The 27,292-nt window shown below is 36.9% G+C and overlaps 1 protein-coding gene and 1 pseudogene across 1 annotated transcript; both read right to left on the bottom strand.

Moving 5' to 3' along the window:
• Positions 1–2,009: 2,009 nt before the first annotated feature.
• LOC127656506 (complement C1r-A subcomponent-like) lies at positions 2,010–11,867 on the bottom strand. The gene is made up of 11 exons (XM_052144887.1): positions 11,704–11,867; positions 11,274–11,475; positions 10,796–10,970; positions 7,477–7,617; positions 6,705–6,907; positions 5,288–5,435; positions 5,080–5,198; positions 4,842–4,920; positions 3,510–3,644; positions 3,347–3,421; positions 2,010–3,098 (listed from the first exon to the last, which is right to left on the bottom strand). Exons 1-11 carry the CDS (start codon positions 11,736–11,738, stop codon positions 2,332–2,334), a joined length of 2,079 nt encoding a protein of 692 aa, XP_052000847.1. The 5' UTR covers positions 11,739–11,867; the 3' UTR covers positions 2,010–2,331.
• A 1,175-nt stretch (positions 11,868–13,042) lies between these two features.
• LOC127656171 (mannan-binding lectin serine protease 2-like) lies at positions 13,043–26,496 on the bottom strand (annotated as a pseudogene).
• Between the last annotated feature and the right edge of the window lie 796 nt (positions 26,497–27,292).

The following is a 27,292-nucleotide window of genomic DNA, read 5'->3' as shown; positions in this document are numbered from 1 at the left end:
CATTCAAATGCCCAGCAGATAAACACATACAGACATAATCTTTGAAAATTATATTACACCTCATGTTTATGTCTGATTTGAAAGATGATTTGTTTGATCCAAGAAATATTTGTTGCCATAATCTTGACCAGTTGATGCCAAATCAGTTTTTAAACTGGGTTCTTGAAAACACACTCAGCAAATAACACCATAGCGAGAGGACTAATGAGAACCCTGGCTCTCCTTGCAGACTTTTATAATCCTGTGTCTATCATTAATAGGATAATTTCCTCCACATCCAACCACCCGTCAGTGAGCGTGATAACAGCCATATGACATAATCACAGGTAATCTCCAGCTGGAGGTATTTGACTTATAGGGATAATTCAACCAAAGATGAAAATTCTCTCATCCTTTACTCACCCTCATGGCTCATGTGTCAACTCGCGTGCTCTTCAGGACTAGTTTATTGAGGGGCATTGTCCTTTGAATTGCGTATGCAATCAGTTGAGCTACCATGCAATTTGATCACACTTAAACAATCTTGTAAATGTAGTTGGTTATGTAATTCAAATGTTAAAATGAGTCATGTGCTATATCCCATTGTGTGAGGAACGGAGTGAAACGTACATGTTTATAAACTGATAATCTGCCATTTTACTGGTGTTTTGAGTGAAAGGGGATAAATGTCATTTTTGCTTTAGCACCTCTAGTGTTCATTTCACCAGACAATTGCTGTGTTACATACAACAGATCACAATGTTGTCATTGTAACAGGATTATTTGATCATGTTGCAAAGCCTACTAAGGGAGAAATATGACCGTAAAAAGTCAACTTAAACCAACCAAATTGAACAACATCCTCTCTCACACAATTTAATTCTAGTTAGGAAAAAAGTAATTTTTACTTTTTTTTAATACTTAAGCGCAATTTAATGTGAATACTAATTTACTTTCACTCAAGTATGTTTTTGGCTAGATAATTGGACTTTTAATTGAGTAAGATTTTCACTCAATATCCATACTTTTACTTAAGTATAATTACTGAGTAGGGTTACCACGGTGTACGTGTTACCAGTTTTAATCCGTACAAGGGACAACACCGGTGAGAAACTTTATACCAGTGGAAACATGAATGGAACTTCCAATATGAGTACAATAGCCTAACAAATAGACTAACTAAAGAATAGTTGCCTAATGAAGAGTTTGTGACCAATGATAAATTAACATAAATAATGCATTGAAAGCCAGATGTTCTTTACCAACGTATCAAATTACACAGGCAGCAAAGTACATGCACTGACAGAAGACGTCAAAATAAAAGGCCAGAGCAAAAATTCAAGAGTCCAAAAGATTCGCCATGACGCAAGGAATCACAGGAAATATTATTTTGTTATAGGACGTACGGCCCAAAAGTTATGGTCCAACATTTTTATTTGTATTGTTTTGTTCACTGTAGCACTGGACAATTAAATCAGGAAAAACTGAACTTCAGAAATACTTGAACTTTTCATTTGTTGGATAACTGTTGCTATTTTTCTATGCATAGATATTACATAACAAGAGCAATAACTAAAAGTCAGAGGATTTAATGGAATTTCTTAACTTGCTGCTCCATGTAGTGGACACAAATAACGGTATTACAGGTTACAGGGGCTTACGGTTTTGGCTGCACATACCCTTTTAGGGCAGAAAAAAGGTATTACACACATTAGACACTGTATGATTTCATATTTGAGTCGTAGAGCTTCATAGGCAACCAGATTTCTTCATAATTGGCTCTAAAGTACCAAACACGTGTGATATACCCTGACTTGAAGTGATCATTGTCTTAAGGTAGGAAATTTGAGTCTGTGTTCATATACTGCAATACATTTGAAATCTGTCAACTCTGGCTGGCCCAAAATCTGCAGACTAGAGCAGATGATCACAGACTCTACATGATTGCTAATCATGGCTAAAATCATAATTCAGCCTTAATTGTTAGATTAAATGTATGCCCCTGATTGCTTTATAAAATGCTAATGAAAAAGATAACCTTATAACTTTAAGAGAAAACAAAAGATGAAAACTTGAAAATGGTACAATTCAACCATGTTTGCTGTAGCAGAGGAAAATAATCTGTATTTTTTTAACATGGTGTAACACTTTTATTCAAAATCTTGAATACATTACATTAATACTACTAAACATGAATAGATTAACCAAATGCACATTTACACCTTTAATAGGAAACTAAATGTGAATTATTGAAATGTGCATATCTGAAACTCATCCCAAACTACTCAAGGTTATGAGTTTTATCTGTGGTGTAATCATAAAAAATGGGTCATGTCTCTTGGTAAGTCGATTCTAGTTATTTGCCATTATTTCTTTGATCCAATCCAGGTAGTTCTGCACTTTAGTGTAGAAACCTTTAAAGCTTTTATTACCACATCTAGAAGGACCCCATGACACAATGCCCCTCAATTCATAGCGCTGCTCTGCAGACCCATAGCCCAACATAGGGAGAAACAGAGGGCCCCCACTGTCACCTTTACAACTGTCAACACCTTCAGTATCTTGCCCAGCACAGAACATGTTATCAGTGACAGTCAGATCCCCTGAATCACATTTATCATTTGAATATTCCTGAACATGCCCATAACGCAATTGTTTACTTAATAACTGATACTGAAACCCTCCAAAACCTGAGATTGTACCCATTGTGCCCTCCATCACTGGTCCGTCTGTTTTCTTTGGTAGACACACTGGCCTGATGTTTGGACCGAGTGGCACCCTCTCAGACATTTTGATCAGTGCAATGTCATTATCATAGTTTGTTTCATGTTTGTCTGTACCCACTCTCTGATAATTTGGGTGAATTATGATCTTCTCTGTCTCTAAACTGACAAAATCTTTTTTATTTAAATCAGTTATTCTACCAAGGAAATACATGGTGGTGTTTTCAAATCCATCTACTACATGAGCAGCTGTAATGGCCCAATAATCACTGATCAGAGAAGCACCACCTCCATATCCTGACCTAGTGAAAAGCTGCCAGGGAATCTGCCCCGGTAATGCTGGCTTCCCACCAAAAACTCTGCCACCAGCCTTGATTTCTGAATTCAGTCCACACACTGAGAGGAGAGAGAGAGAGAGAGAGAGAGAGAGAGAGAGAGAGAGAGAGAGAGATTATACATTCTGTTTCTGCATGTGTGTTTTTCTATCTATCTATCTATCTATCTATCTATCTGGTTGGCTAGCTACATTCTGTTTCTGCATGTGTGTTTGTTTTTTCTATCCATCCATCCATTCATCCATAAATCATCCATCCAGCTAGCTGGTTGGCTACTGTCACTGTCAAATTCAATTTCAGAATGCTTACCCGGAATGCAAGGAGGAATAATGTCATTGATATCATCCTTTGTCCATTTACGATTTACGGCACAGGTGTATCTTGCTACACAAGGGAAATAAAGAAAGTAAGTTGTTGAAATTCAGTTGAAAAGCTGAAATCACATTGAATAAAGGAACCTTTTCCAATAAACCTTTTGGAGTCTCCTCAAAAGCATAGTATGGCTCATTGCAGTGGTACTCAATGACTGAGAGATATTCATTATTTGATCCACTGATTAAATGAACACCACCATTTATCAGAGGCTTTGGATCTCCACAGTCAATAACTGCAAAAGAAAAGGACAAAGATAATTATAAAACAAAAAGATATATGCATCACAGTCCAAACAAAATATTAAGACAGTGTAAAACATTTTTATATCCTCGTGTTACCCAGCGCACACATGCGTGGATGTGGTATTTTGGCTTCACTATACGCAATGCGTCATTTTAATTAATTTAAACAAAATGATCTCATTTAAGAAGACTCTGGGCTGTCAGTAAATGGTTAAACTTTTGACGTACTGAGCCATGTGACAAAACAGCACAGCACCGATCACAGTGGATTTTGTGCTTGAGAGAAATGCCAGCAAAACTACAAATCTGGCAAGAAACCTAATTATCATCCAATTTTAAAATATGACTTATTGTGAAACGCCACGCTGTTTTCCTTAGAAGTCCTATATTTACTGTACATTATCATATAGATAAATCAATGGGTTCATACAAAAGCTGAAAAGTTTTGCTTTCAGAGGCTTTATATGGAGTTAGAATGAAAATAAGGTGCGTTTCAACTGTTCTTACACCAGTACAGACTCCAGCACAAGGGAGGTTGAGACATTCACTAAACAGGTAGCAAGGAGACATCGTATAGCTCCCTATGCAGCTAAGTGCATTCAATCCTAAAATCTGACTAAAGTTTCAGTTTCAGGCTGCAGTGTTTGGACTACTCAACATGTTTGGCAGACATGGGACAATGCTAATCAGTACATAAATTCAGAATTTATAATGGATAATTTTATGTTTACAGTGATGCTGGCCATTACTTTGAATCAGAACTAATTATGCTAATTTCTGTTGTAATGCCTGTAAAATCTCAAAAACATGAATAACCAACACTCCAACATCATATACAATTTGATAAAAAAATAAAAATATGATTTACTATAGTTTGGTTTTATTTAAAATTTCACAACTTAGTTCTGCTGTCCAAATATGTTGCCATCCGTTTTTATGAAAACAATTTGCTCTAGAATAATTTTTTATTATGCACTACTAGTTACAAATCAAAAAGGGAATGAAAAATGCACACAGCAGTCATGCTCGGGTATCCGGAAAATATACATGTATGTATTAAAAACTTTTTCTCATCTCTTAAATGTGTTGAAGGGAGAAATATTGTGAAATAGGAGTAGTTTATATTATGTGGTTGTTATATTTATGAATGGCAAAAGTAAATGTTTTCAGTACATGTTTTTACTCACTCTTGCACTCTGGCAGTGTCAAATGCCATTCTCCATTACTCTGACACATGGACTTAAAACTTCTTATTTCTTTCTCTCCCTAACAAAGGGCAAAGGAAAAGGAAAGTGTAACGCTTGTAAATACTGATATCCATACTTAATATCAAGGCAGAAAAGATGGATAATAACGATTGATTTGTGACAACTAATGCATTCTTGCTGTTCTTTATTTTCTCCCCAGTATTATTTTTAATCTCACCATCATCAGCTTGTATCCTGGGTTACAGAGCACATGAATGTAATCTCTGTACAAGTACTGGGTAAAGTTTGGAGTGACTCTTCCATTGCGTATCCCACCCGGACTTGGACACTGCACCCCTTTAAAAGAGATATGGGAATATTTGATGTTTAAGGATTAGCACACATCAGAATATTAAAACCAGTAAAAATAGTTGTTTTTCTCTCACTCTGGGTAGTGTAATGTAAGCTCCACCCCTGGCTCTGTCCGTGTTTGTCAGTATGATACTCAAGCTGTGTGGAATGGGAGCCAGTGTGGAGGAGTCCAGGGCTTTTCCCACCACAAAACTTTTGGGGCTCTTTTTCTGGAACAAACACCTAAAATAGATAGGAGTACAGAAAATTAGACACAAACATGAATGTACTGTATATGCCATGAATACGCTGATGGCTATCTAAATAAACACTTTAATTTTAGGGGTTGCAAGACTACTCATTTTTATTTATCAACTAACCATCCAGTTAAGAAGTCATTGTTTTCCTTATGTAAGGCTGGTAAAAGAGTTTTATAGGCTATAATTATTGCAAGAAGTGAATTAGGATACTTTTAAGGGGTGAAATTCAACAACAAAGCAACATTTTAGGCAACACAGCACTTTCCCTTCTACTTGCCATGCTGTGTAAGATTGTATAGATAGAACACATGCTAATTAAGTCATATGATCCATGACAAGTCGAACCCACCACCAAAGCTGTTCATTATACTAAGAGATTGCATGCCTTCAGAAGACTTGGTATATGAAGCACAAGTCGCATGTACTAATTGTAAGACACCTTTGGATGCTTTATTAAGCTTCTGTTTTCATGACCATGCTAAGCAGAGCAATCCAAGTTGAAATTTCCCAGTGCCTCAGTGCGTTCCAGTCAATCAAAAGTTACGGTCGCATGAACACATGCCAAATGCATAAACACGTGCATAATCTTAAAGATGCTAACTAGCTGGCAATCTAGTAGCTATTTCATGAGCAAAATAGGTGAAAACATAGGAATTGATTGATACGCAAACAATTCCTCTTAATATCTTCTTGTTCATTTATTGAATATTGCATATACAGACATTTCCTGCAGTAAAATACATAAAAGTTTGTTTTATGCTTCACAAAACCCAGCTCCAGTTTATGCACGGAGGTCAGACCATCATGGAAATGACACCAAATAAAGCTACTCGCTGAAGTAGGGGTTCATCGATCTACCCTGAGTTCACAAGTCGGATGTCCAACATCAAGAGGTGTTCCAGTCATAATTTTCAAGTCGGAGGTTGGAAAATCCTGAGTTCCGAGTTATCTGGAACGCAGCATAAATTGCACTTGACCCAGCCCATTAGCAAGTGCCTAGAATTAGTGCATGTTTGCACAAAAATAAAAACTTCATGGCCATGCCCACTGAAGTAAGATGTATCGCACAGCACTGTGCTTAAGGTATAGTGCTCTTAAAATAGGATCTTTAAAGTGAGTACCATTTACAGCCATTTAATTAAATCAGCCAACGAACATTCATTAAAATATATTTTTTTGTGTTCTGCAGGAAAAAAGAAAGTCATATGGGTTTGGAATAACATGAGACAGACATGCAGACAGAAAAACTTACTTTCAGCCAATGGAAGAGGCAGGTCGGACCTTGGTTGAAGACCTGCTCTATATGGAAGGTCTGGCTGAAGTTGAGGGTGATTGTGAAGCCTGGCTGCACAGAGATGCTGTAGACACAGTGCATATCAAGTGGGGAGGTGTCTGGGTATCCAGGACTGGAGATAGTCCCCTCTGGTTCACTGTAAACCCCACCCCCACAGTCCACTAAAATAAGGAGGAAACACAAACCACTTATTCAGCTTCTAATACTATATTGTTGTCAATAATATTTTAATTTTTTATAAACTGTGTTTGTTAAGTTTGTTTTTTCTCTTTTCTCATTGCTGGGACATGAAACTTTACCTAAACCATTGGTTCTCAAGCTTTTCACACCTCACACAATTGCCTCAAGAATGTGTCTACACATTAGTCTAAAAATTAGATGTTCAAAGTTGTATTACAGAAACACTGAAAATAGAAAATTTAAAAATGACATTTGAAACAAAATGTATATTTTTTAATACTTCAGTGTTTTAAATATTTAGAGTAATGTGGTAATGTGTACCACTAACCTACAAAATCAGCATAAATATGGGCTTTTATTTTTGAGACCTTTACTCGTGAAAAAAGAGAGAAAACACGCACACTGCTAATGTTCCAGTTTAATAACAAATTTTTGACCCTGAATGCGTCTTTGTCAGGTCAAAGGTCAAAGCTACACACCTGCATCTATTAGATGAACATATACTATCCTTAGTGTATTGATTATCACTTTTACAAATGAAAACTCTCACAGATGCATGTGCGTTGGTCAGGTAGTAATTGGTAACCATGGTGACAGGCACACAAGTAGGAGCCCAGAGTGTTAAGGCATATCTGAGAACAAGGTGGATATGATTCCTTCTCCACACTGGAGGAGGAACACTCATCTATATCTAAGGGAACAGCAAGTGTATAAGGGCACATAGCATTAACAGGAATAAATAATAGGATCTGATAGTACTAAAGCTTAGGAATATATACACAACCAGTCAAAAGTTTGCACACTTGACTACATTTATATTTCTCATAATGTTTAAATATGTTTGATCAACAGACTTACGTGTGCTTAAATTCTTTATATTAGTTTTGCAGACAAATATACACTTCCTTAGCTCTTCATTGGGAACACCTGTACACTTTCATGTGATTATCTAATAAGCCAATTTTGAGGCAGCAGTGCAATGGAGGAGCAGGAGCTTCAGTTAATGTCCACATCAACCATCAGAATGGGTAACAAATTTGATTTCAGTGATTTTGACTCTGGCATGATTGTTGGTGCCAGATGGGCTGGTTTGAGTATTTCTGTAACTGCTGATCTCCTGGGATTTTCACACATGACAATCTCTAGAATTGACTCAGAACGGTGCCAAAAACGAAAAAAACATCCAGTGAGCGGCAATTCTGTGGACGGAAATGCCGTGTTGATGAGAGAGGTCAACAGATAATGGCCAGGGCTGCGTTTCCCAAAAGCATCGCAAGCTTAAGTTGATCATAGAGGCCGCTGGTGCTAATGTTTTCTATGATCTACTTAGGCTAACGATGATTTTGGGAAACATAGCCCAGAATGGTTCGAACTGACAGAAAGGCTATTGTAACTGAGATAACAATCTTTTCCTATCTTTCCATTTGTGTTATTTCATATTATTTTTTTATTTTTTTTGGTCAATGTATTTTTTATTAAGTTTTGAAACATACACAATACACAAACACAACAGAGAAAAGGCACAGACAAGAATGCATGGGAGAAAGCAACAATGTAACACAAATGGAAATAGTAATAATAATAATAATAATAATAATAATAATAATAATAATAATAAGTAAATAAAATAAAAAAATATTAAATACATATACAGACAATTAGAGTCCACAGAGTAGCTATCTAGCTATTTACAGCACAATACCCGTTATCCAGAGTCAAGAGGCATGGTCAACCCTTCTACAAATGAAATAAAAGGCTGCCACACCTGTAGCGAACACAAGTTGAGACAGTCACAATGTCGGGGAAAAACTGCTTTATTCACAAAGCAAAACAACAGTACAAAACAAGGGCAAATCCAGTGAAGAGTAGTCAAGGGGAGCGTGAGGTCGAGAGCCGGGGAATCAAAGTATCGTAAGGGGCAAATCCGGGAGAGAGTGGTAAACGAGAGCGGGAGGTCGAAGCCGGGAAAACAGTTAACAATTAGGGCGAAGAACTAGACGGGACTAGCGGGATCAAAGACAGGGGAACAAGGGGAGCCGGCAAGCTAAGGGGTAAACAAGAGGAGGTCAGAACTAGACGAGACTAGCGGGGGGGCAAAGATACGGGAAACTAAACACAATAACCAACACCCGTGAAACGGATGTGCTGTGGTATTTATAGGGGAATGTGCAGGTGTAAACAATGAAAGGTGATGAGACGAGTGCAGGTGAAACTAATGTGCAGGAGGATTGGAGGCGTGAGAAACTTCGAGGAAGGGAGATAACCTACGAGCATGTGAGCGAGTAGGAGCAAAGTGGGCGTGAGGGCTCGAGCGAGCAAAAAGAGCATGAAAAGCTCGAGGGGGCGGAGTGAGGGAGTGAGGTCGAGGGAGTGAGTGTGTGTGCGACGAAGCGGGGATGGGGCAGAGGAGCGGGGTTCGTGACAACACCACATCAAACTATCCCTTGGATCCATTCAGTGTATATCTCATCTTTTCAATCGTAAGAAAGAACATGACGTCACAAATCGACCTGCCAAAGGTGGGGGTGTGGTCGTTCTTCCAATTTAAAAGAATGAGACACCTTGCCAAGTGAGAAGAGTAGGCTATGCTGTTTAATTGTGCTTTTTGCAGGACAGTATCATCTGATGACACACCAAAAAGCCAGAGAAAAGGACAGGGTCAAAGAGCCAAACCTGTAAAAAAAAATAGAGGACCAAAGTGTGGACACGACCAAAATGTGTGATAGAGACTGCCGGGAGCTTGCTTGCATCTATTACAAATGGGGCTAACCCCAGGGAAAATTTTTGAAAGCTTGACCTTGGACATATCAATCTGATGTATAATATTGAATTGAATAAGACCATGTCTCGCACAAATAGATGATGTGTGAATTCTTTGAAGTATTTTAGTCCATTGATCTGCATTGATCCTCACACTTTTCCTTTATTATTGAGAGTGAGGAGCCTTCCATATCAAATATAGCTGTATAAAGCCTGGATATGATTCCTTTAACCTCAGGGTTAATTTCTAAGATTGAATCCAGAAATGTATATTTTTAAGTCACATAACAGCTGTAAAAGACTTATATAAAAGGCTTCTTCTGACTAGAAAGGCAATCCTTGACGTCTCCAAGAAGCACTCGAATTACGAACAATCTGGGTCTCTCCCCTTCTTTAGGTTTTGGTGCCAGTGTTCGATGTCCGCGGTCTAAACGAGGAATGTCCTCGAGATCCAATATTTCCTTCAACACAGTCGCACAGAACTGCCACGAATTTCTCCCTTCTTTCCCTTCCTCAATTCCAACGAGGCGGATGTTCTGTCGACGGCTATGGCCTTCCAAGTCCAAACATTTATCAGTCAAACTACACACTTCTGACTGCATGTGTTTCACTGTAGTTTCCAGGGCCATGACAGTTGAACTCCATTCTGTGGCAGAACGTTCTAGATCGTCAATGCGCTTGGTATTTTGTGTGTTAGCAGACTGCAGTGAACTGACAGTCGTATGCAGCTCTTGACGGATGGATGCTATTTCTTGAAGGAGGGCAGCCGTTTGAGTATCCATTGTCGTGCTCAATGATTCACTATTGTTACCACACTAAATTGTGACCCCGTAATACTTTTGTTTTGTATATTGCATGCTGAAATTACTGTTTAAATGAAAGTTGCCTGCAGAGCTCAGGACTTCGCAGCCTCACATAATGAACGTCAACTGGAAGTCCGTTATTTCATAGTTTTGAGGACTTTATTATTGTTCTAATATTTGAAAAATAGTCATAATAAAGAATGAGTGTATGTGTCCAAACTTTTAACTGGTAGTGCATGTACTTAATCAATAAAATGTTTGTAACGTGTAACATGCTTTGAACAGATATTCTGCTTTATAACGCACCAACAGCCTGGTAAAATGCGGTGAAGCCCAGGTGTGACACATGGTTGGAGTCATCCGTTAGAAAAAACAGCTGGAGACGGTTGCCAGGAGCCAAGATGGGCTTGTTACCAGGATGATACCTGTCAGTGTAATTCTGGCCACAGAACTTCCCCAGAACTTTCTTATTAGCAACAACCTGAATGCAAAATAATAACCCATTGTGTAACAGATTTAGAAGCAATAAACATTGATTTTACTGAAGCCTAATGATAGTTTAACATTTTTTTTTTTTAAATAATTTTATACGGAACACAGAGTCATGCACCTTGAAACACCTGTGTTTCTTCATTTCACTTCACAAGATACACAGAACAAGGTACAGTGCATGCATTGTGCAACTGAAATGACATTGGAGTAGTCTTTCTCCATTAATCATTTGAACAAGCCTATTATACCATGAAGGGCATGATTTAGAGAACTGTTATGAAGCATCACTGACCTTAAGAGAATCATAGTAGCAGTTTGGAGAGGGCTCAATATCCAGGTGATTAAACTTTAGCTGGATTTGATAGCCCTGTGGCACTTCCAGGTCCCACTGTTCCTGGAGATCTGCAGGATATGGTTGGGGGTACCGAGGAGAAGACACCTCCCCAAACATGGCCAGCTCACACTCACAAACATTCAAACAGGCCAACAGCAGGCTGGATCATTGCATTTAGGAATATTGCAGTAGAAAAGAGGCATAATTAGTAGAAAAGAGGTCATAATAGTTTTATGTTTGAATAATTCAGTAAATAGGTATGGGATGCATTCTTAGATGATTAACGAACATTGTTGTCACCGAAGATTGTTGTGAAATGAAGGCTGAAGTGTTATATTATAAATAATAAAAAATGAATATTTAAGAATTACATTTAAACACAACTTACCTCAATATTAGATGTATTCCACCCATGTCATACATACATACAAATATCAGCAGACAGTAGATGTTTCATTAAATGTGTAATACAACTATTATTGTTCTTGTGTTCAGAAAGCCTATGCGATTAAAAATGAAAAGCCTCTCGAGTGAGAGCGCAAGGGTCTAAAAGTCATTATAAAAGATAATCTTGTTTGATTTGGCTAAGGTAGAAAAACAGTGACAACAAAATAAGAGAGAGAGACATATATAAACACAAATTTTCCCGTAATCCCTGTGTTTTTTCACCAACTTGTTTACTCAAGCAGTAAGGGTTATAGTCTACATGGACCATTTTTATGCAGCTTTTCTAATAGTAAGAGTAAATTTATTGAAGTCACACAATATAGATTATTGTCAGATGGATGTCAGAGGATGACTATAAAGCAATCATGAAGAGCTTTATTGGTAACACTTTACATTAAAGTTCCATTTGTTAACATTAGTTAACAATATTAGTAAACATGTACTAACAATGAACAATACTTTTATAGCATTTATTAATCTTATTGTTTATTTCAACATATACTAACAATTTTTTTTTAAATCAAAAGTTGCGCTTGTTAACATTATTTAATGAACTATGAATTAACATGATCTAACAATAAAAACATTTATTTATTAATAAATGCTGTAAACAATATATTGTTCATTGTTTCTTCATAATACCTAATGCGTTAACTATTATTGTAATGCGTAGAACCTTATTGTAAAGTGTTACCTTTTTTTAAAAATGCATAAATCTTTGATTTTTTATTTGAGAGGCATTGTAGGTGTGAAACAAGTCTAAATGTCACAACATAAATCAGGTTTGTTTGATCTGGCAGAAGAACACCAACCTGTAAAAGCAACAGTACAAGGCACAAAAACGACATGCAAGAGAAAGTGAGAAATGTAACAGGCTGAGGCAACCCATGAAATCTAAAATGGGAAAACTGTAGAAAACAGCAACCTGCATGATTACAGTTAGTGTAATGTACTCACATTAGACCAAAAACTGTGTACAACATAACAAGCAACATTTGCCTTGTCAGATTAAACATTTTGGACAAATACTTTTTTTTTTTAACATATACAAATAATTTTATTGGATTGCAGTATATAGAGTATATATGTTTTATATATTTTTTGTAATACAGTATAGAATAGTATAGTATATTAGAGTATATTAGTCTATAAAAAGATAAAAAAAATAAATGCTGAATAATTTATCTGATATGAGTTAAACAGATAAAACTGTATTTTATGAAAAATTTGACCGGTGAGTATAACAAGATAGAGCTGAATCTCATTTCAGTATGTGGATGTTAGTTGTTTTCCATAGTTTCTCTAATCCAGTCTAGGTAGTTCTGTACTTTAGAGTAGTAACCTTTAAAGCTTTCATGTCCACATTCAGGGGGACCCCACGAAACAATACCAACAATACTAAAAGGCTGTTCTGCAGACCCTTGTTCCAATGTAGGGAGAAATAGTGGACCCCTGCTGTCACCTTTACAACTGTCTATACCTTGATCATCATCTCCAGCACATGTTATCAGTGACATGTTTACCTCTTTATTCACATTTAACAAGGGAATATTCCTGAACATGACCATAAAGCAAATTTTTATTGTTTAGACTTTTATCGCCATCTCTTCCAAAACCTGAGACTGTACCCATCATGTTCTCCATAACTGGTCCGTCTGTTTTCTTTGGAAGACACACTGGCCTAAGGTTTGGACCAAGCGGAACCCTGGCAGACATTTTGATCAGTGCAATGTAGCTTGTTTGTTCTCCATTTTTACCTACTTTTTTATACTTTGGATGAATTATTATCTTCTCTGTCTCCATGGTAACAATTTTTTTGGCCTTAGCATCAATCATTCCCCCAAACCAATTCATGGAGGTTGTTTAATATCCATCTACTACATGAGCAGCTGAGAGCCCAGTAATCACTGATCAGAGAAGCACCACCTCTGGAAGATGACTTGTGGAAGAGCTGCCAGGGAATCTGCCCCAGTAATGCTTGCTTCCCACCAAAGACCCTGCCACCAGCAGTGATTTCTGTATTCAGTCCACACACTAAAAAAATAGAAAAAATAGAAAGATATGAAATAGAGAATGAATAATGCACCTTCAGAGCATTTAAGACGGTCTAAAGACAAAGTTAATTGGTTTTATATGTGTGTACCTGGGACACATTTAGGCAACTCTTCTGAGAATTTTTGACCAGTCTCAGATACGCAATTACCCTCGGCATCACAAGTGAACCGACCTAAGGTATGAGGGGATACAGAAACAGGGAACTAATTACTCTTTTGCATCAAGCATTAAATTAACATAGTTGACATATACACCATACACCTCTCACCATTTCCAGACAGTACATAATATTCAGACGGAAACTTGAGACTGATGTTTTCCTGATAAGTTGTGAGAGGATCCTCCACTGTTAGCTCTATTAAATCTCGTAGCTCAGGAATGCCACAACCCACAGCTGAAGGGGGAAAAGTAGAGTCAAATTTACTGTAAAAATTGTTTCCCTGTTTCTTTGTAGTGACAGTTGATAAACCTTGATCTGCACCTCAAAAGCCCAGCTTACTATATAGAAATTAAGAATGAAGCCTGTGGTAAAGAAAATATTTTCTTACATTCACATGTAATAACAGGGCTCCACTCTCCATTCATCTGGCATATGGATTTATACTCAACCTTAGCTGCTGATTCCTGTGAAACACAGGAAACACTTTAGTCAAGGTAAAGACACCAAAAGCCTCCAATAGTGAACAAGGTTGGTTCATAAACTATTAATGCAGTCAGCTATAGTCAGCATACGGTAGCTACAGTAAATGTAGTATGTTTTGCTTTAGGGTACAGATTGTCCATTGGACATCATTATTTGAACAGACCTGTGATCTATTTTACTGGGTTGCAACCCACCAACTGAAAACCACTGTTCTAAAATATCTGTGGTAAACTCAAATATTCAGTTGGTGGCCTGGAGGGAGGGTAAAATAGATCAAATTCAGCAAGAAATACTTACCGATTGTAATACATGCCCTCAGTCACATTTTACTGTAACCTCATAGTCCTGGAGATATTCAGGACGATTTGGACTCAGACTAGAACTAGTAATTTCTGTGAGGAATAATGTAATTGATAGACATAATAATAATAATAATGATAATAATAATAATAATAAAAAAGCAGCACTTTTCAATCAACAATCTGGTCAGTATATATATATATATATATATATATATATATATATATATATATATATATATATATATATATATATATATATATATATATATATATATAAAACCAGCATGTTTCTGCTGGTTTTATCTCTATTTACTTTATATATATATATATATATATATATACACTCACCTAAAGGATTATTAGGAACACCTGTTCAATTTCTCATTAATGCAATTATCTAATCAACCAATCACATGGCAGTGGTTTTAATGCATTTAGGGGTGTGGTCCTGGTCAAGACAATCTCCTGAACTCCAAACTGAATGTCAGAATGGGAAAGAAAGGTGATTTAAGCAATTTTGAGCGTGGCATGGTTGTTGGTGCCAGACGGGACAGTCTGAGTATTTCACAATCTGCTCAGTTACTGGGATTTTCACGCACAACCATTTCTAGGGTTTACAAAGAATGGTGTGAAAAGGGAAAAACATCCAGTATGTGGCAGTCCTGTGGGCGAAAATGCCTTGTTGATGCTAGAGGTCAGAGGAGAATGGGCCGACTGATTCAAGCTGATAGAAGAGCAACTTTGCCTGAAATAACCACTCGTTACAACCGAGGTATGCAGCAAAGCATTTGTGAAGCCACAACACGCACAACCTTGAGGCGGATGGGCTACAACAGCAGAAGACCCCACCGGGTACCACTCATCTCCACTACAAATAGGAAAAAGAGGCTACAATTTGCAAGAGCTCACCAAAATTGGACAGTTGAAGACTGGAAAAATGTTGCCTGGTCTGATGAGTCTCGATTTCTGTTGAGACATTCAGATGGTAGAGTCAGAATTTGGCGTAAACAGAATGAGAACATGGATCCATCATGCCTTGTTACCACTGTGCAGGCTGGTGGTGGTGGTGTAATGGTGTGGGGGATGTTTTCTTGGCACACTTTGGGCCCCTTAGTGCCAATTGGGCATCGTTTAAATGCCACGGCCTACCTGAGCATTGTTTCTGACCATGTCCATCCCTTTATGGCCACCATGTACCCATCCTCTGATGGCTACTTCCAGCAGGATAATGCACCATGTCACAAAGCTTGAATAATTTCAAATTGGTTTCTTGAACATGACAATGAGATCACTGTACTAAAATGGCCCCCACAGTAACCTGATCTCAACCCAATAGAGCATCTTTGGGATGTGGTGGAACGGGAGCTTCGTGCCCTGGATGTGCATCCCACAAATCTCCATCAACTGCAAGATGCTATCCTATCAATATGGGCCAACAATTCTAAAGAATGCTTTCAGCACCTTGTTGAATCAATGCCACGTAGAATTAAGGCAGTTCTGAAGGCGAAAGGGGGTCAAACACAGTATTACTATGGTGTTCCTAATAATCCTTTAGGTGAGTGATATAATATATATATATATATATATATATATATATATATATATATATATATATATATATATACAGTAAATAGAGATAAAACCAGCAGAAACATGCCTTGTACTAAAGATGGAGATCATTAACAGTCACACCTCTGGTTTTGTAACTGAGGTGAAACCCTTGGTTTGCTCCTGCATCATCTGTCCTAAAGATAATTTCAACATGTGGAGACCTAGGGCGAATGGCAGAATTAGGGCGGACCTGGCCACAAAATGGACCAAAGTCTTCTGAAACAGTTTATAACAGTGTTACAGTTAACGTGTCGATGCATTGTCCATTCTCTACCATCTCCACATCAAAGACCCCAGTGAGCATTAATTCAAATTGCAGACCCTCTTCTACAGCCAGATTGTAAGAGCAGACAGTTTTCTGGGTACGATCCAGGCCAGTTAGGTGACATCAACACACCCTCTTGGGAGCCTTTGCGATCTTCACTACAGCTAACTGACACAGACAGACAGAGAGAGAGAGAGAGAGAGAGAGAGATGAGAGAGAGAGAGAGAGAGAGAGAGAGAGAGAGAGAGAGAGAGAGAGAGACAGACAGAGAGACTTTTAGGTCTTCTTTAATTGATCAATATAAACATAAGTGACCTATATTTAAAAAAAAATAAAAACCATTAAAACATCCATGTGTTTATATTTACCACAAAACAAAGGGGATAGAAAAACAAAAACAAAAAATAATATAAATAAATACAAAAACACTCATAAATTAATACAAAACCCCCCTGATCATCAGCTTCACATATAAAACCATCAACTCCCCACACATGAAAAAAAGAATTAACATCATTAATGAGGCTAAAATACGCAAACTCCATCGTTAGTCTCTTCTTTATAAAACCTCTCATCATCAAAACAAGTGTCCACACTTTCCCTCCCTTCTACTTTATTTCTTCTTGTACACCAAATAGCCAACTTTGCTGCACCAAACAAGAAGTTTAAAAAAAACACTTTGGATTTATATTTTGTTGAATATTTGGGACCAAAAATAAACAATTCTTGATTGAACTTTCCCAAAAGCTGCATACTCCAGCTTTCCATTAAACCCAAAATTTGATCTAAATGTGGACACTCAATAAAAAGATGAAAAACAGTTTCAGACACCCCGCAGAAAGGACAACCCTCATCATCTGAGTCATTAAGGAGTGCTCTGTGTCTGTTTGTAGCTAAAATCCCATGCACAATTCTCCACTGAAGATCACCCACCCTCTTTTCAATGGGTCTTTTGTACAGGGACCGCCAGCTACCTTTCGGGGAAGAGCCTGATTCAAACACCATAGACCATTTAGTGTCTCTTACATCCTTAAGATGTTGGAAATTTATGGTTTTTACACAAGCTCTGTAAAGTGTTTGTCTGCTCAAAATACTCAAGATATTTAGTTCTGGTATATCCATGGAAAGCAACTTGCTGCCATCCTCCTGCCAGTCTTCTATTTTATGGAAACATGCAGTTCAGGAAAATGGCCATTATCTCTGGTATCATAGTTCACCGCAGGAGAAACTTTCATAAAATCCCTTATAGGAACAGGGAGGGCCTCCTCAAGATCATCCAACATCCTCTTGATAAAACGTTCAGACCTGAAGCCCACCTTTTGTGCCAAATCCTCTACAGATATCCAGCACAGTCCCCTGCGTAGATGGCATATTTTGGAGACTCCTGCTTTCAACATTGCCGACCTTACAGTGGCAGAGCTCAGCAACTCAACAGAGATAAGTGGATTGAAAAACAAAGGCTCTTCATATACCCACTGATTGGATCCTTCCCATTCTCTTGAAAAAGATAGAGTCTGCCAAGCTTGCAATACACTCTGGTAAAAACCAGCCAATCCTTCCAATGCTAGTCCATTAAAGGACATGACAAACCAATGCTTATCCAACCCCATTCTTCTGTTTTTTTGCAGCAAAGCACATGCTACATCCATCCACTGCTGATGCTGCCCATATAAAAGACGCTGTGCCACTTGCAAATGGAAAACAGCAATCCTAGAACAAATGTCAATTAAACCTTGTCCTCCCTCATGAATTGGAAGGTATAGGACAGCAGCTTTTAGCCAGTGTTGTCCTGACCAGAAGAATTTAACAAGAGTCTTTTGAATATCTTCAATTATGTGTTTTGGAGGATCCAAAACCATCAACTTATGCCAAAGGGTGGAAGCTATAAGATTGTTGGCTATCAGGACTCTTCCCCTATAGGATAGCTGGGGTAGCAGCCATTGCCATTTAGACAAAGTTGCAAGCACTCCGTCTACTAACCCCTCCCAATTCTTCATCTTACATTCATCTTTACCAAGATATACTCCTAAAAATTTAAAACCGGACTTCCCCCACTTGACATTTCCTTGTAATTCAGGTAAAGAGCTTCCTTCAGAACCACATCATAACGCCTCTGTTTTTTGCCAATTAAGTTTGGCTGATGATGCTCCTTCATAAATATTAAGAGCTTCCTTTATAACTTGAACATCATGCGTATTCCTAACCATAACAGTTATATCGTCTGCATAAGCGGAAAGTTTAATAGCTTCAGCTTCTGGCTTATTACTTACTAGAATACCCGTCAATTTACTTCTTAATAAACAAAGTAGAGGCTCTATTGCCAAGGTATATAACTGATCCGACATAGGGCACCCTTGCCTTATCCCTCTTTTCATTTGAATTGGTACACTCAAACCTCCTCCTATTTTAACCATGCTTACAGCATCAGTATATAATATTCTTATCCATGATAAAAAATGTTCTCCAAACCCATAACACTTAAGAACCTTAAAAAGGTAGAGATGATCTACACGATCAAAAGCTTTCTCCTGATCCAGAGAAAGCAAACCAAAATCAACATTATATATTCCAGCATAATCCATGATATCTCTCATTAAAAACAAATTATCATAAATAGACCTTTTTGGTATACAATATGTTTGGTCTTTTTGTACTAATACATCAAGAACACCTTTAAGTCTGTTTGCCAAACACTTTGATACTATTTTATAATCGGAACATAAGACCGCTACTGGTCTCCAGTTTTTTAGCAGACAAAGATCTCCCTTCTTCGGAAAGACAGCACTGCTCGTTGACAACTTTTTCGTAGAACCTCAGCTTTATAGCTTTCTTGTACAACTTTAAAAAAGTCTTTTCCAATTATTCCCCAAAAAGTTTTATAAAATTCTGCTGGTAATCCATCGATTCCTGGTACACGACCAGATGAAAGTTGATTCACTGCTTTTGTAACTTCCTCAAATGTCAGATCAGAGTCCAAGTTCTTTACATTTTCTTCATCCAGTACAGGCAAGTTGTTAAAAAGTTCATCTGCGTCAAAGTTTCCTGTGCACTCTTTAGCATATAAGTCCACATAGAAATCAACAGCAAGTCTCCTCATTTCCAAAGGATCTGAAGTAACATTCCCATCAGGTGTGCGTAATGCATGCATATAGTTTGTATGAACACACTTCTTATTCAAATTAAAAAATAATTTCGTGGGGGCATCCATGTCATGTAAAGAAACAAAATGTGATTTTACAAGAGCTCTTTTTACCTTTTCATTTAACATATTACTTAACTCTTGTCTCTTCTGTCTAAGATCATCTTGTAAATTTACATCGTTTTGATCAATTAACTTATTTTGAATTTTTAAAATATCTTTCTCCAATTCTGCCATTTTATATTTAATTTGACAGGAAGTATGTGCCATAAATTGTTGACAGAAAAGCTTGATCTGCGTTTTCCCTATTTCCCACCACTGAAGTAGATTTCCATAATCATTTTTTCCTTCAACCCAACAATTCCAAAACATTTTAAAATTCTCATAAAAATTTACATCTTGAATTAATTTAATATCAAACCGCCAATGAAAGAATTGTGGTTTTGTTTCTGATAAAACAACATTCACTAAAATGAGCTGATGATCAGAGATAACACAGGGTGTGATATATGCACCCATCACTCTATTACACTGATTATTATGTAAATAAAATCTATCCAGACGTGCCGCACTGACTCTACCTACTGCCACTTTAATCCAACTATATTGTCTCACGTTTTTATTTTTTTCCCTCCACACATCTACTAGCCCTAACTGAGTGATTATTACTTTCAAAACTTTAGCAGAAGGAGGATGTGGTTCTTCTCCAATCCTATCAATAACAAAATCAAGGGTGCAATTAAAATCTCCACCTATAATTAAAAAATCTTCTTGTGAAAGAGAAACAAGAGTATTTTTTAGCATCTCAAAAAGCTTAATTCTGTCCTTACCAATATTTGGTGCATAGATATTAACAAAGACAAAACACAAATCTTTTATTTTAGCTTTAATTAAAAGAAGTCGCCCCTTTTCCAATTCATTAATAGATAAAATATTTACATTTAATCCGGGAGAAAACAATATTGCCACCCCTGCACTTAAATTTGTCCCATGACTAAGGCACACTGACCATCAGACCACAAACCCCAATCTACTTCATTATTTATATCACTGTGTGTTTCTTGTAGAAACATCACATTAATTTCTTTTAGCTTTATGCATTCTTTTAACAATGACCATTTATTACTCGCCCTAAGACCATTTACATTTAGGGACCCCACTCGTAGGACATCCATAATAAAATATTGTAGGAAAGCAGAAATAAACAGAAATGTGAGAAGAATAGGATAATAAAAGAAAAGGATAGATACCCATCGTGCACTTATTTTAGTTTACCTTTCACGGCTCGGCATTTCGCCCTGCCTGGTTTTACTCCTTGCCTAATTGTTGTTATGTATTTTTTTAATCGAAACCTTTTCTGCTGGGATAATTCATCTAGGCTGCAATCTTGTCTTACATTTATAACAGATAACACAAATTTATTTAAATCTGGAAAAAACTTATCAATTTCTACACTTTTACCCTTTGTCTCATCCAGAAATGCATTGATCTGCTCAACTGTATACAGATCACTTCCACTATTTGCCACATCAAGGTCAGCACATGACTCATCATCTCTACAACTCTCTACAGCTGCTTCTGACAAATCATCCATTTCTTCGCTTTGCCCCTCATGCGTCTCATTTTCCTGTACTAGACCACCACAAACATCACTCTTACCAACCCCACTACAACTTGGAACCTCAGCATCAATAACATCTTCTGAAACATTCGGTCTTACCTCGGTGTTCGTATCTGCCATTTCAGGTTGTTGCGGTGTACTTTCCATCACAACCTGCGGCTTGTCAGATGTTTCAGTTGGGCCTCCCTCTTCAACATTACGCGCTTTGTGTGGGCAGGTGAAGCGTTTGTGTCCAATATCCCCGCATTCAAAGCAACGCAAAGTCTCCGTACTAGCGTACACCTTATATGAACTCTCTCCGTGAGAGATCCGAAACGATACATCAAGCGTTTTAGTGGGAGAGCTCAAAAACATGTAAACATGTCTCCTAAAAGATAATACGTGTTTCAGTGCAGCGTTTTTACACCCCAAGGGAATCTCTTTTATAGCGCCGGCAATTTTGCCAAATCTAGTCAACTCTTTAATAATACTCTCATTGCCGACGAATGGGGGCACATTTGAGATTACAATTTTCGATGCTGGTGCCGACAACGGTGTAATAGGCACATACGTTTCATTGATCCATATTCCGCTTTCAATTAGGTTTTTTACTTGAAATTCATTTTTCAAAAAAACAATGACTGCCTTATTCATTCTTGAAGCAGAACTAATGTTTTCATTGCCAACCTTGGCTCCTATAGCAAGGAGAACATCCTCAATAGAGGTATTCGCCTCCAGGGCACACCTGAAACCATTCCGGAGGGTTAGAGGCGACGCTCCCCCCGTGGGGGTAGACGTCATACTGCCTCACACACCACGCGATATATAACCTATAAAAAAAAATTAAATAAAAAAAAAAACGTGCTCAAAGATGTGAAAAAAAAAAAAAGAATAAATAAATAGATAAATAAGTAAATAAATAAATAAATAAGAAAATTCGGGGAAAAAACGAAAAATCAGCTTGAAACAAGCAAAACGCTCTCACACACGTGTCTCTCACACAGCACTCGCTCCCAACACGCACACCGGAAGTGAGAGAGAGAGAGAGAGAGAGAGAGAGAGAGAGAGAGAGAGAGATCAGATGCTGGTGTTACTGGGGGAGGACCATCATGCATCAATTGCAGCTAAATTCATTTTTGAGCTGCACACCCTCAGAAACTACTTACTGCCTTAATGTACTTCAGTCACAGTACTTTTATTTTCTTATGTTCATAATATCCTGTAAAATGCATATTTTATTTTATATTGTATAGTGTATATTGTTATTATAGTTTGTATTTTATTTGATTCATTACCTGGCACCTTATTTTAATTCTATCTTATCATTATTTTTTGTCTTGTCATTATCTCTATTGTGTATTAATGCTTTGGCAATATTGTATGTAACCACAATCATGCCAATAAAGTACTTTTAAATTGAATTGAATTGAGAGAGAGAGAGAGAGAGAGAGAGAGAGAGAGAGAGAGAGAGAGAGAGAGAGAGAGAGAGAGAGAACGAGAACAAAACCATGTAACGCACTGCTATGGAAATACACTGTAAACAACTCATTGTAACATATCATTGTTGTGCTTATGGCCATTTTGGTATTATTCCTTGTAATGTTATGTAATAAGGTATTTTGACTTACAACTGCAAGTGCAGCCAGCAGGTTTGTCCATCTATTTAGAACTAACAAGCATTACAATGTCCATGAAACTCGCATTTGTATGTTGAGACTTCTTTATAGCAATTAACTGTGAATGTTGAATGAAAATACATACAAATACATGTTAGCCCGACCACAAATGTTGGCTGAAACCAACAAGGCCTATATTTGGCTTGAATATAGTGTGAAGCATCTACATGTTTCCATTGATCATGTTATAAAAATTGGGCGGGGAGGAGGGGGTCTAATTATTGGGGGAAACTACGCCCATGGCTGAGTATTCAATTTACGTAAGTACATTTTTGGGAAGAAGAAAGTTATAAGCACTCAATCTATCCGCATATTACAAAATTAAAAAACATAATGTAAACAAATGCTACAATTTACTTAATTATAATATCTCAATATGTTAAATAACCATAATGTTAATTAAGACTTTATTATTACAACTGTAATACAATAATACATATACAGAGCAACCATTTTTAGTGTTTGAATAAATCATATCTCTCACTAAACTCTGTGAAATGTTTATTTTTGCCTTACTTTATTCAGTTGGCATGTAGGAGTCGATAAATTTTGCTTAATAATCTCATTCCATATCGGGATAATTGCTGCAAAATCATAGAGGATAAATTGTGTCCTCTATTCTACTGCATTATATTAGTTTTTATAGTATGTTAACTTAACAGCAAAAATACTTGGACATACGTGAATGAGAATAAACCTGAAATAGGAATCTGTTTCATTCACAATGCACATTTTGTAGTTTAGAGTTGATTTAGAGACATTAAGAATGTTCACATGACTATTTCTATTTAAATAAATGTTGTATTCTTAAAATGTTCTGTTTGCCCAAGAATCCTCTTGCAGCAATGCAGGTCTTTGTTATTTAGAAGCTGCTAGTTTTGGACCTGTGAGGAGTCTGTTTCTCAAACTAGAGACTGTGATTAACTTGTCTTTTTGATGTGCATCTGGGCCATCCACTTCCCTCTCTATCCTGGTTAGAGATTCTTTTTTAAAACAGAAATGCATGGATTAGCCTTCATCACTCTAAAATAATAGACTTTAGGAGAAAACAGAATTTCTGAAGAAATGTGTTTCTTTTTGCCCATTTTTAAAACCAGAATTTGACTTGCATGTTCAAAGCAACTTGTAATAACTCAATACCTCAGCATATGGGGGGAAACTCACTGTATTGTGATTTTCACATGGTAACACAACCATTTTCAATGGTTGTAATAATAAGAACATTTTCTTGAGTACAAAATTAGCACTTTAGAATGCTTTTGTAAGGAATAGGTTTTTCACCCTGTATGGTGTAAAAGCCTTGAAATCCTGTGTGTCTCTTTGGGTTTGAGTAGTCTGCGAGAAATGAGAGAGAGACAGCCACCAGAAGAGGAGTAAAGGAATATGTTGATAGATGTCTGCAGCTCCTCCAAAGACTTGGTCCCACACAGAAGGAAAGGGAGCTTTTTATCTACAAATATCTGTACAAAAGGTGGCTGATGTCACTTACACAGACACACATTCTCACAAACAAAATATAAATAAAGATCTAAAATACACCTTTTTGTAGTATAAACCTTTATATTTATAATATACCTGTATGTAGAATATACTTTTATTGTGATTATATAAACTATAGACCAGTGGTTCTCAACCGAAAACCATAAAAGAAAGTTAGCATTTTAAGAAAAAGAAAAATAATTTACTTTCATTTTACAATTTCCTTGTTACACATATTACATGTATTAACTATAGTAATAACAGTCAGTTATGCATATTTACAAGCAACTAACTATACCAAACCCTTACCCAAACCCTAAACCTTTAGTAAGTGTGCATTGTTAATAAGTAATAATAATCAGTAATTACTTGTGTAATTACACTGTAACAAGGACATTTTAAAATAAAGTGTAATGGAATAATTTTTCCAAATGAGAAAATATTTATCCCACTTTCTCTGCAAACTATAGCTAGGCACAAACACTCCTTCAAAGCATCATTCTCACACAAATAGCTTTCTTCTAGGTCCAAGTGTATGAGAGTGAGGGTGATTTTGTGTCTGTTCGGGGCACACTCTTTCCACGTCAGGCTGGAATCAGGGTTATATCCACGTAGATGTCCAAGGGGACTGCACCCACCCAGCTAATGGCACTGACCCACACAAGGGAAGGAGAAGGGTGATAAAACTAGACAGAGAGGGGGGGAAACATATAGAAAGTCAGATTTAAAACTGAGCAGAGAGGAAATGTGACAGGAATAGACATGACAAAACAGAATAAAATAAGAGCATGTAGGTGGGAGATAAAGATAAAAGACAAATATGCAATCATATAGCACTTTATTAGGAACATACGATGCTAATAAAGTGCCTGACTTAGTCTTCTGCAGTTGTAGACCATCCCCCTCAAGGTTCGATGTGCTGTGCATTCTGAGATGCTATTCTGCTCACTACAATTGTACAGAGTGGTTATCTGAGTTACCGTAGCCTTTCTGTCAGCTAAAACCTGTCTGGCCATTCTCCTTTGACCTCTCCCATCAACAAGGCGTTTCTGTCTACAGAACTGCTGCTCACTGGATGTTTTTGTTTTTGGCACTATTCTGAGTAAACTCTAGACTGTTGTGCGTGAAAATCCCATTGAGATCAGCATAAACAGAAATACTAAAACCAGCCCATCTGACTCCAACAATCATGCAAGGGTCGAAATCCCTAAAATCTATTTTTTTTCTCTATTCTGATGGTTGATGTGAACATTAACTGAAGCTACTGGCCCGTATCTGCAGGTTTTTATGCATTGCTGCCACATGATTGGCTGATTAGAAAATGACGGACGGACGGACGGACGGACAGTTAGATAGATAGATAGATAGATAGATAGATAGATAGATAGATAGATAGATAGATAGATAGATAGATAGATAGATAGAGAGAAGAGAAACAACAGCAAATGCTGATCAAAATTAAAACTCCACTGCCACTCTTATATAATCCATGTAATTTTTGTTCTGAACAGCAGAGTTGAAGAACTGTGCAATATAAATACCATTGACACTTATGATCAGTACCTAAATAGTATAGAAATGTATGTTTAAATACCCAATGTTTATAAATAGAGAAGTGCTTACATACCAGAATATGATCATGATTAGAACTGCTACAACACAACTCTGCCTTTCCTCTTTCTACACTTTCGTAATGTCCCACCCTCCTTTCCCCTAAAACCAGTCAACCTACCTCAGAGTGTTTTCCAACATCTGTCAGTGGTTTACCCTGTTCTGACAGGAACGGGAGGGCGAGATTCTATGACTTTCAGAAAATAATTTTCATTATTGGCAAGGCAGTAGCAAGTTGCCGCTTAAGTGCAGAAGTTCTCTGCTGTGTATTGTTTGATTATTTTCCAACAACCATTTACCGTAACAACCACACAAAAAAGGTCAAATAGGGTCTTTAAAAGATTGTGTTGCATTGTTTGCTAATAAGCACTGCAAATTATGTGCATTACCAATTATCAGATATTTATACAACACCTACCTGATAGAAGATAAACAAGAATGCTTTGATTTTCTCCACCAGACAACGGAAGTAAAACAGAAAGTCTTAATATCTTAATTTAACCCAGAATCCAGGAAGTAAAACAGATCATTCTTACTCTTAGAGAGTAAAGTCTTGGCCCACACTGTAAATCCCACTTCTAATTGTTGTTTTAATGTCTGTCACATAGACAAAACACCTCAGATTACTTTATTAATTATTAATTATTTTAATAGCCATTCAAATAAAGTGCATCTGTACCACACCAAGAGTTTTATGAGTGTATTCTATAAAACCTGATTATATGAGCTTGCTCACATGGTACCCTTATGAAATTAAAATGGGAGTTTTCTTGCTTTTAGTTCATGTCTATTAGCTTTGAAGCCATCTATATTGTATTCATAAAAGATGTAAAAATTACCTTTTAGCTGATATACACATATAAAATTGACAGTCTTCCTCTTCCGGGAAATGTACAAAAAATATTAATTACTCATCTTTCACTGCACAGATTTATATTCAGTGTCCAAAACCCATGTCCAAAAAATGTAATTTCCTTCCTTTATGATAAGATCTCTTAGGTTCATAATGCCCTACACAAAAAAGAAAAATAATCCATCAAAATGAATGTTGTAAACTTTAACTAAATTAAATTAGTAAAACTTAAAATATATTAAAAAAAAAAAAATGTTTAACTTAATTTTGTTAAAGATTACTCAATTCAATTTGAT

This window comes from Xyrauchen texanus, chromosome 15 (genome assembly GCF_025860055.1).
Source record: "Xyrauchen texanus isolate HMW12.3.18 chromosome 15, RBS_HiC_50CHRs, whole genome shotgun sequence".
Taxonomy (NCBI): Eukaryota; Metazoa; Chordata; class Actinopteri; order Cypriniformes; family Catostomidae; genus Xyrauchen; species Xyrauchen texanus.
Note: the sequence above shows the minus strand (reverse complement) of the source record. Positions and strands in the feature narration are given on the sequence as shown.

What these genes read in the sequence shown, in the direction of transcription:
- LOC127656506 (XM_052144887.1), bottom strand. Translation starts at nt 11,738, where the DNA reads ATGTATGACATGGGTGGAATACATCTAATATTGAG. An exon ending in GGAATACATCTAATATTGAG is followed by an intron (nt 11,476 to 11,703) that starts GTAAGTTGTGTT and finishes GCAATGATCCAG; the next exon opens with CCTGCTGTTGGCCTGTTTGA. An exon ending in TGACCAACGCACATGCATCT is followed by an intron (nt 6,908 to 7,476) that starts GTGAGAGTTTTC and finishes TCCTTATTTTAG; the next exon opens with TGGACTGTGGGGGTGGGGTT.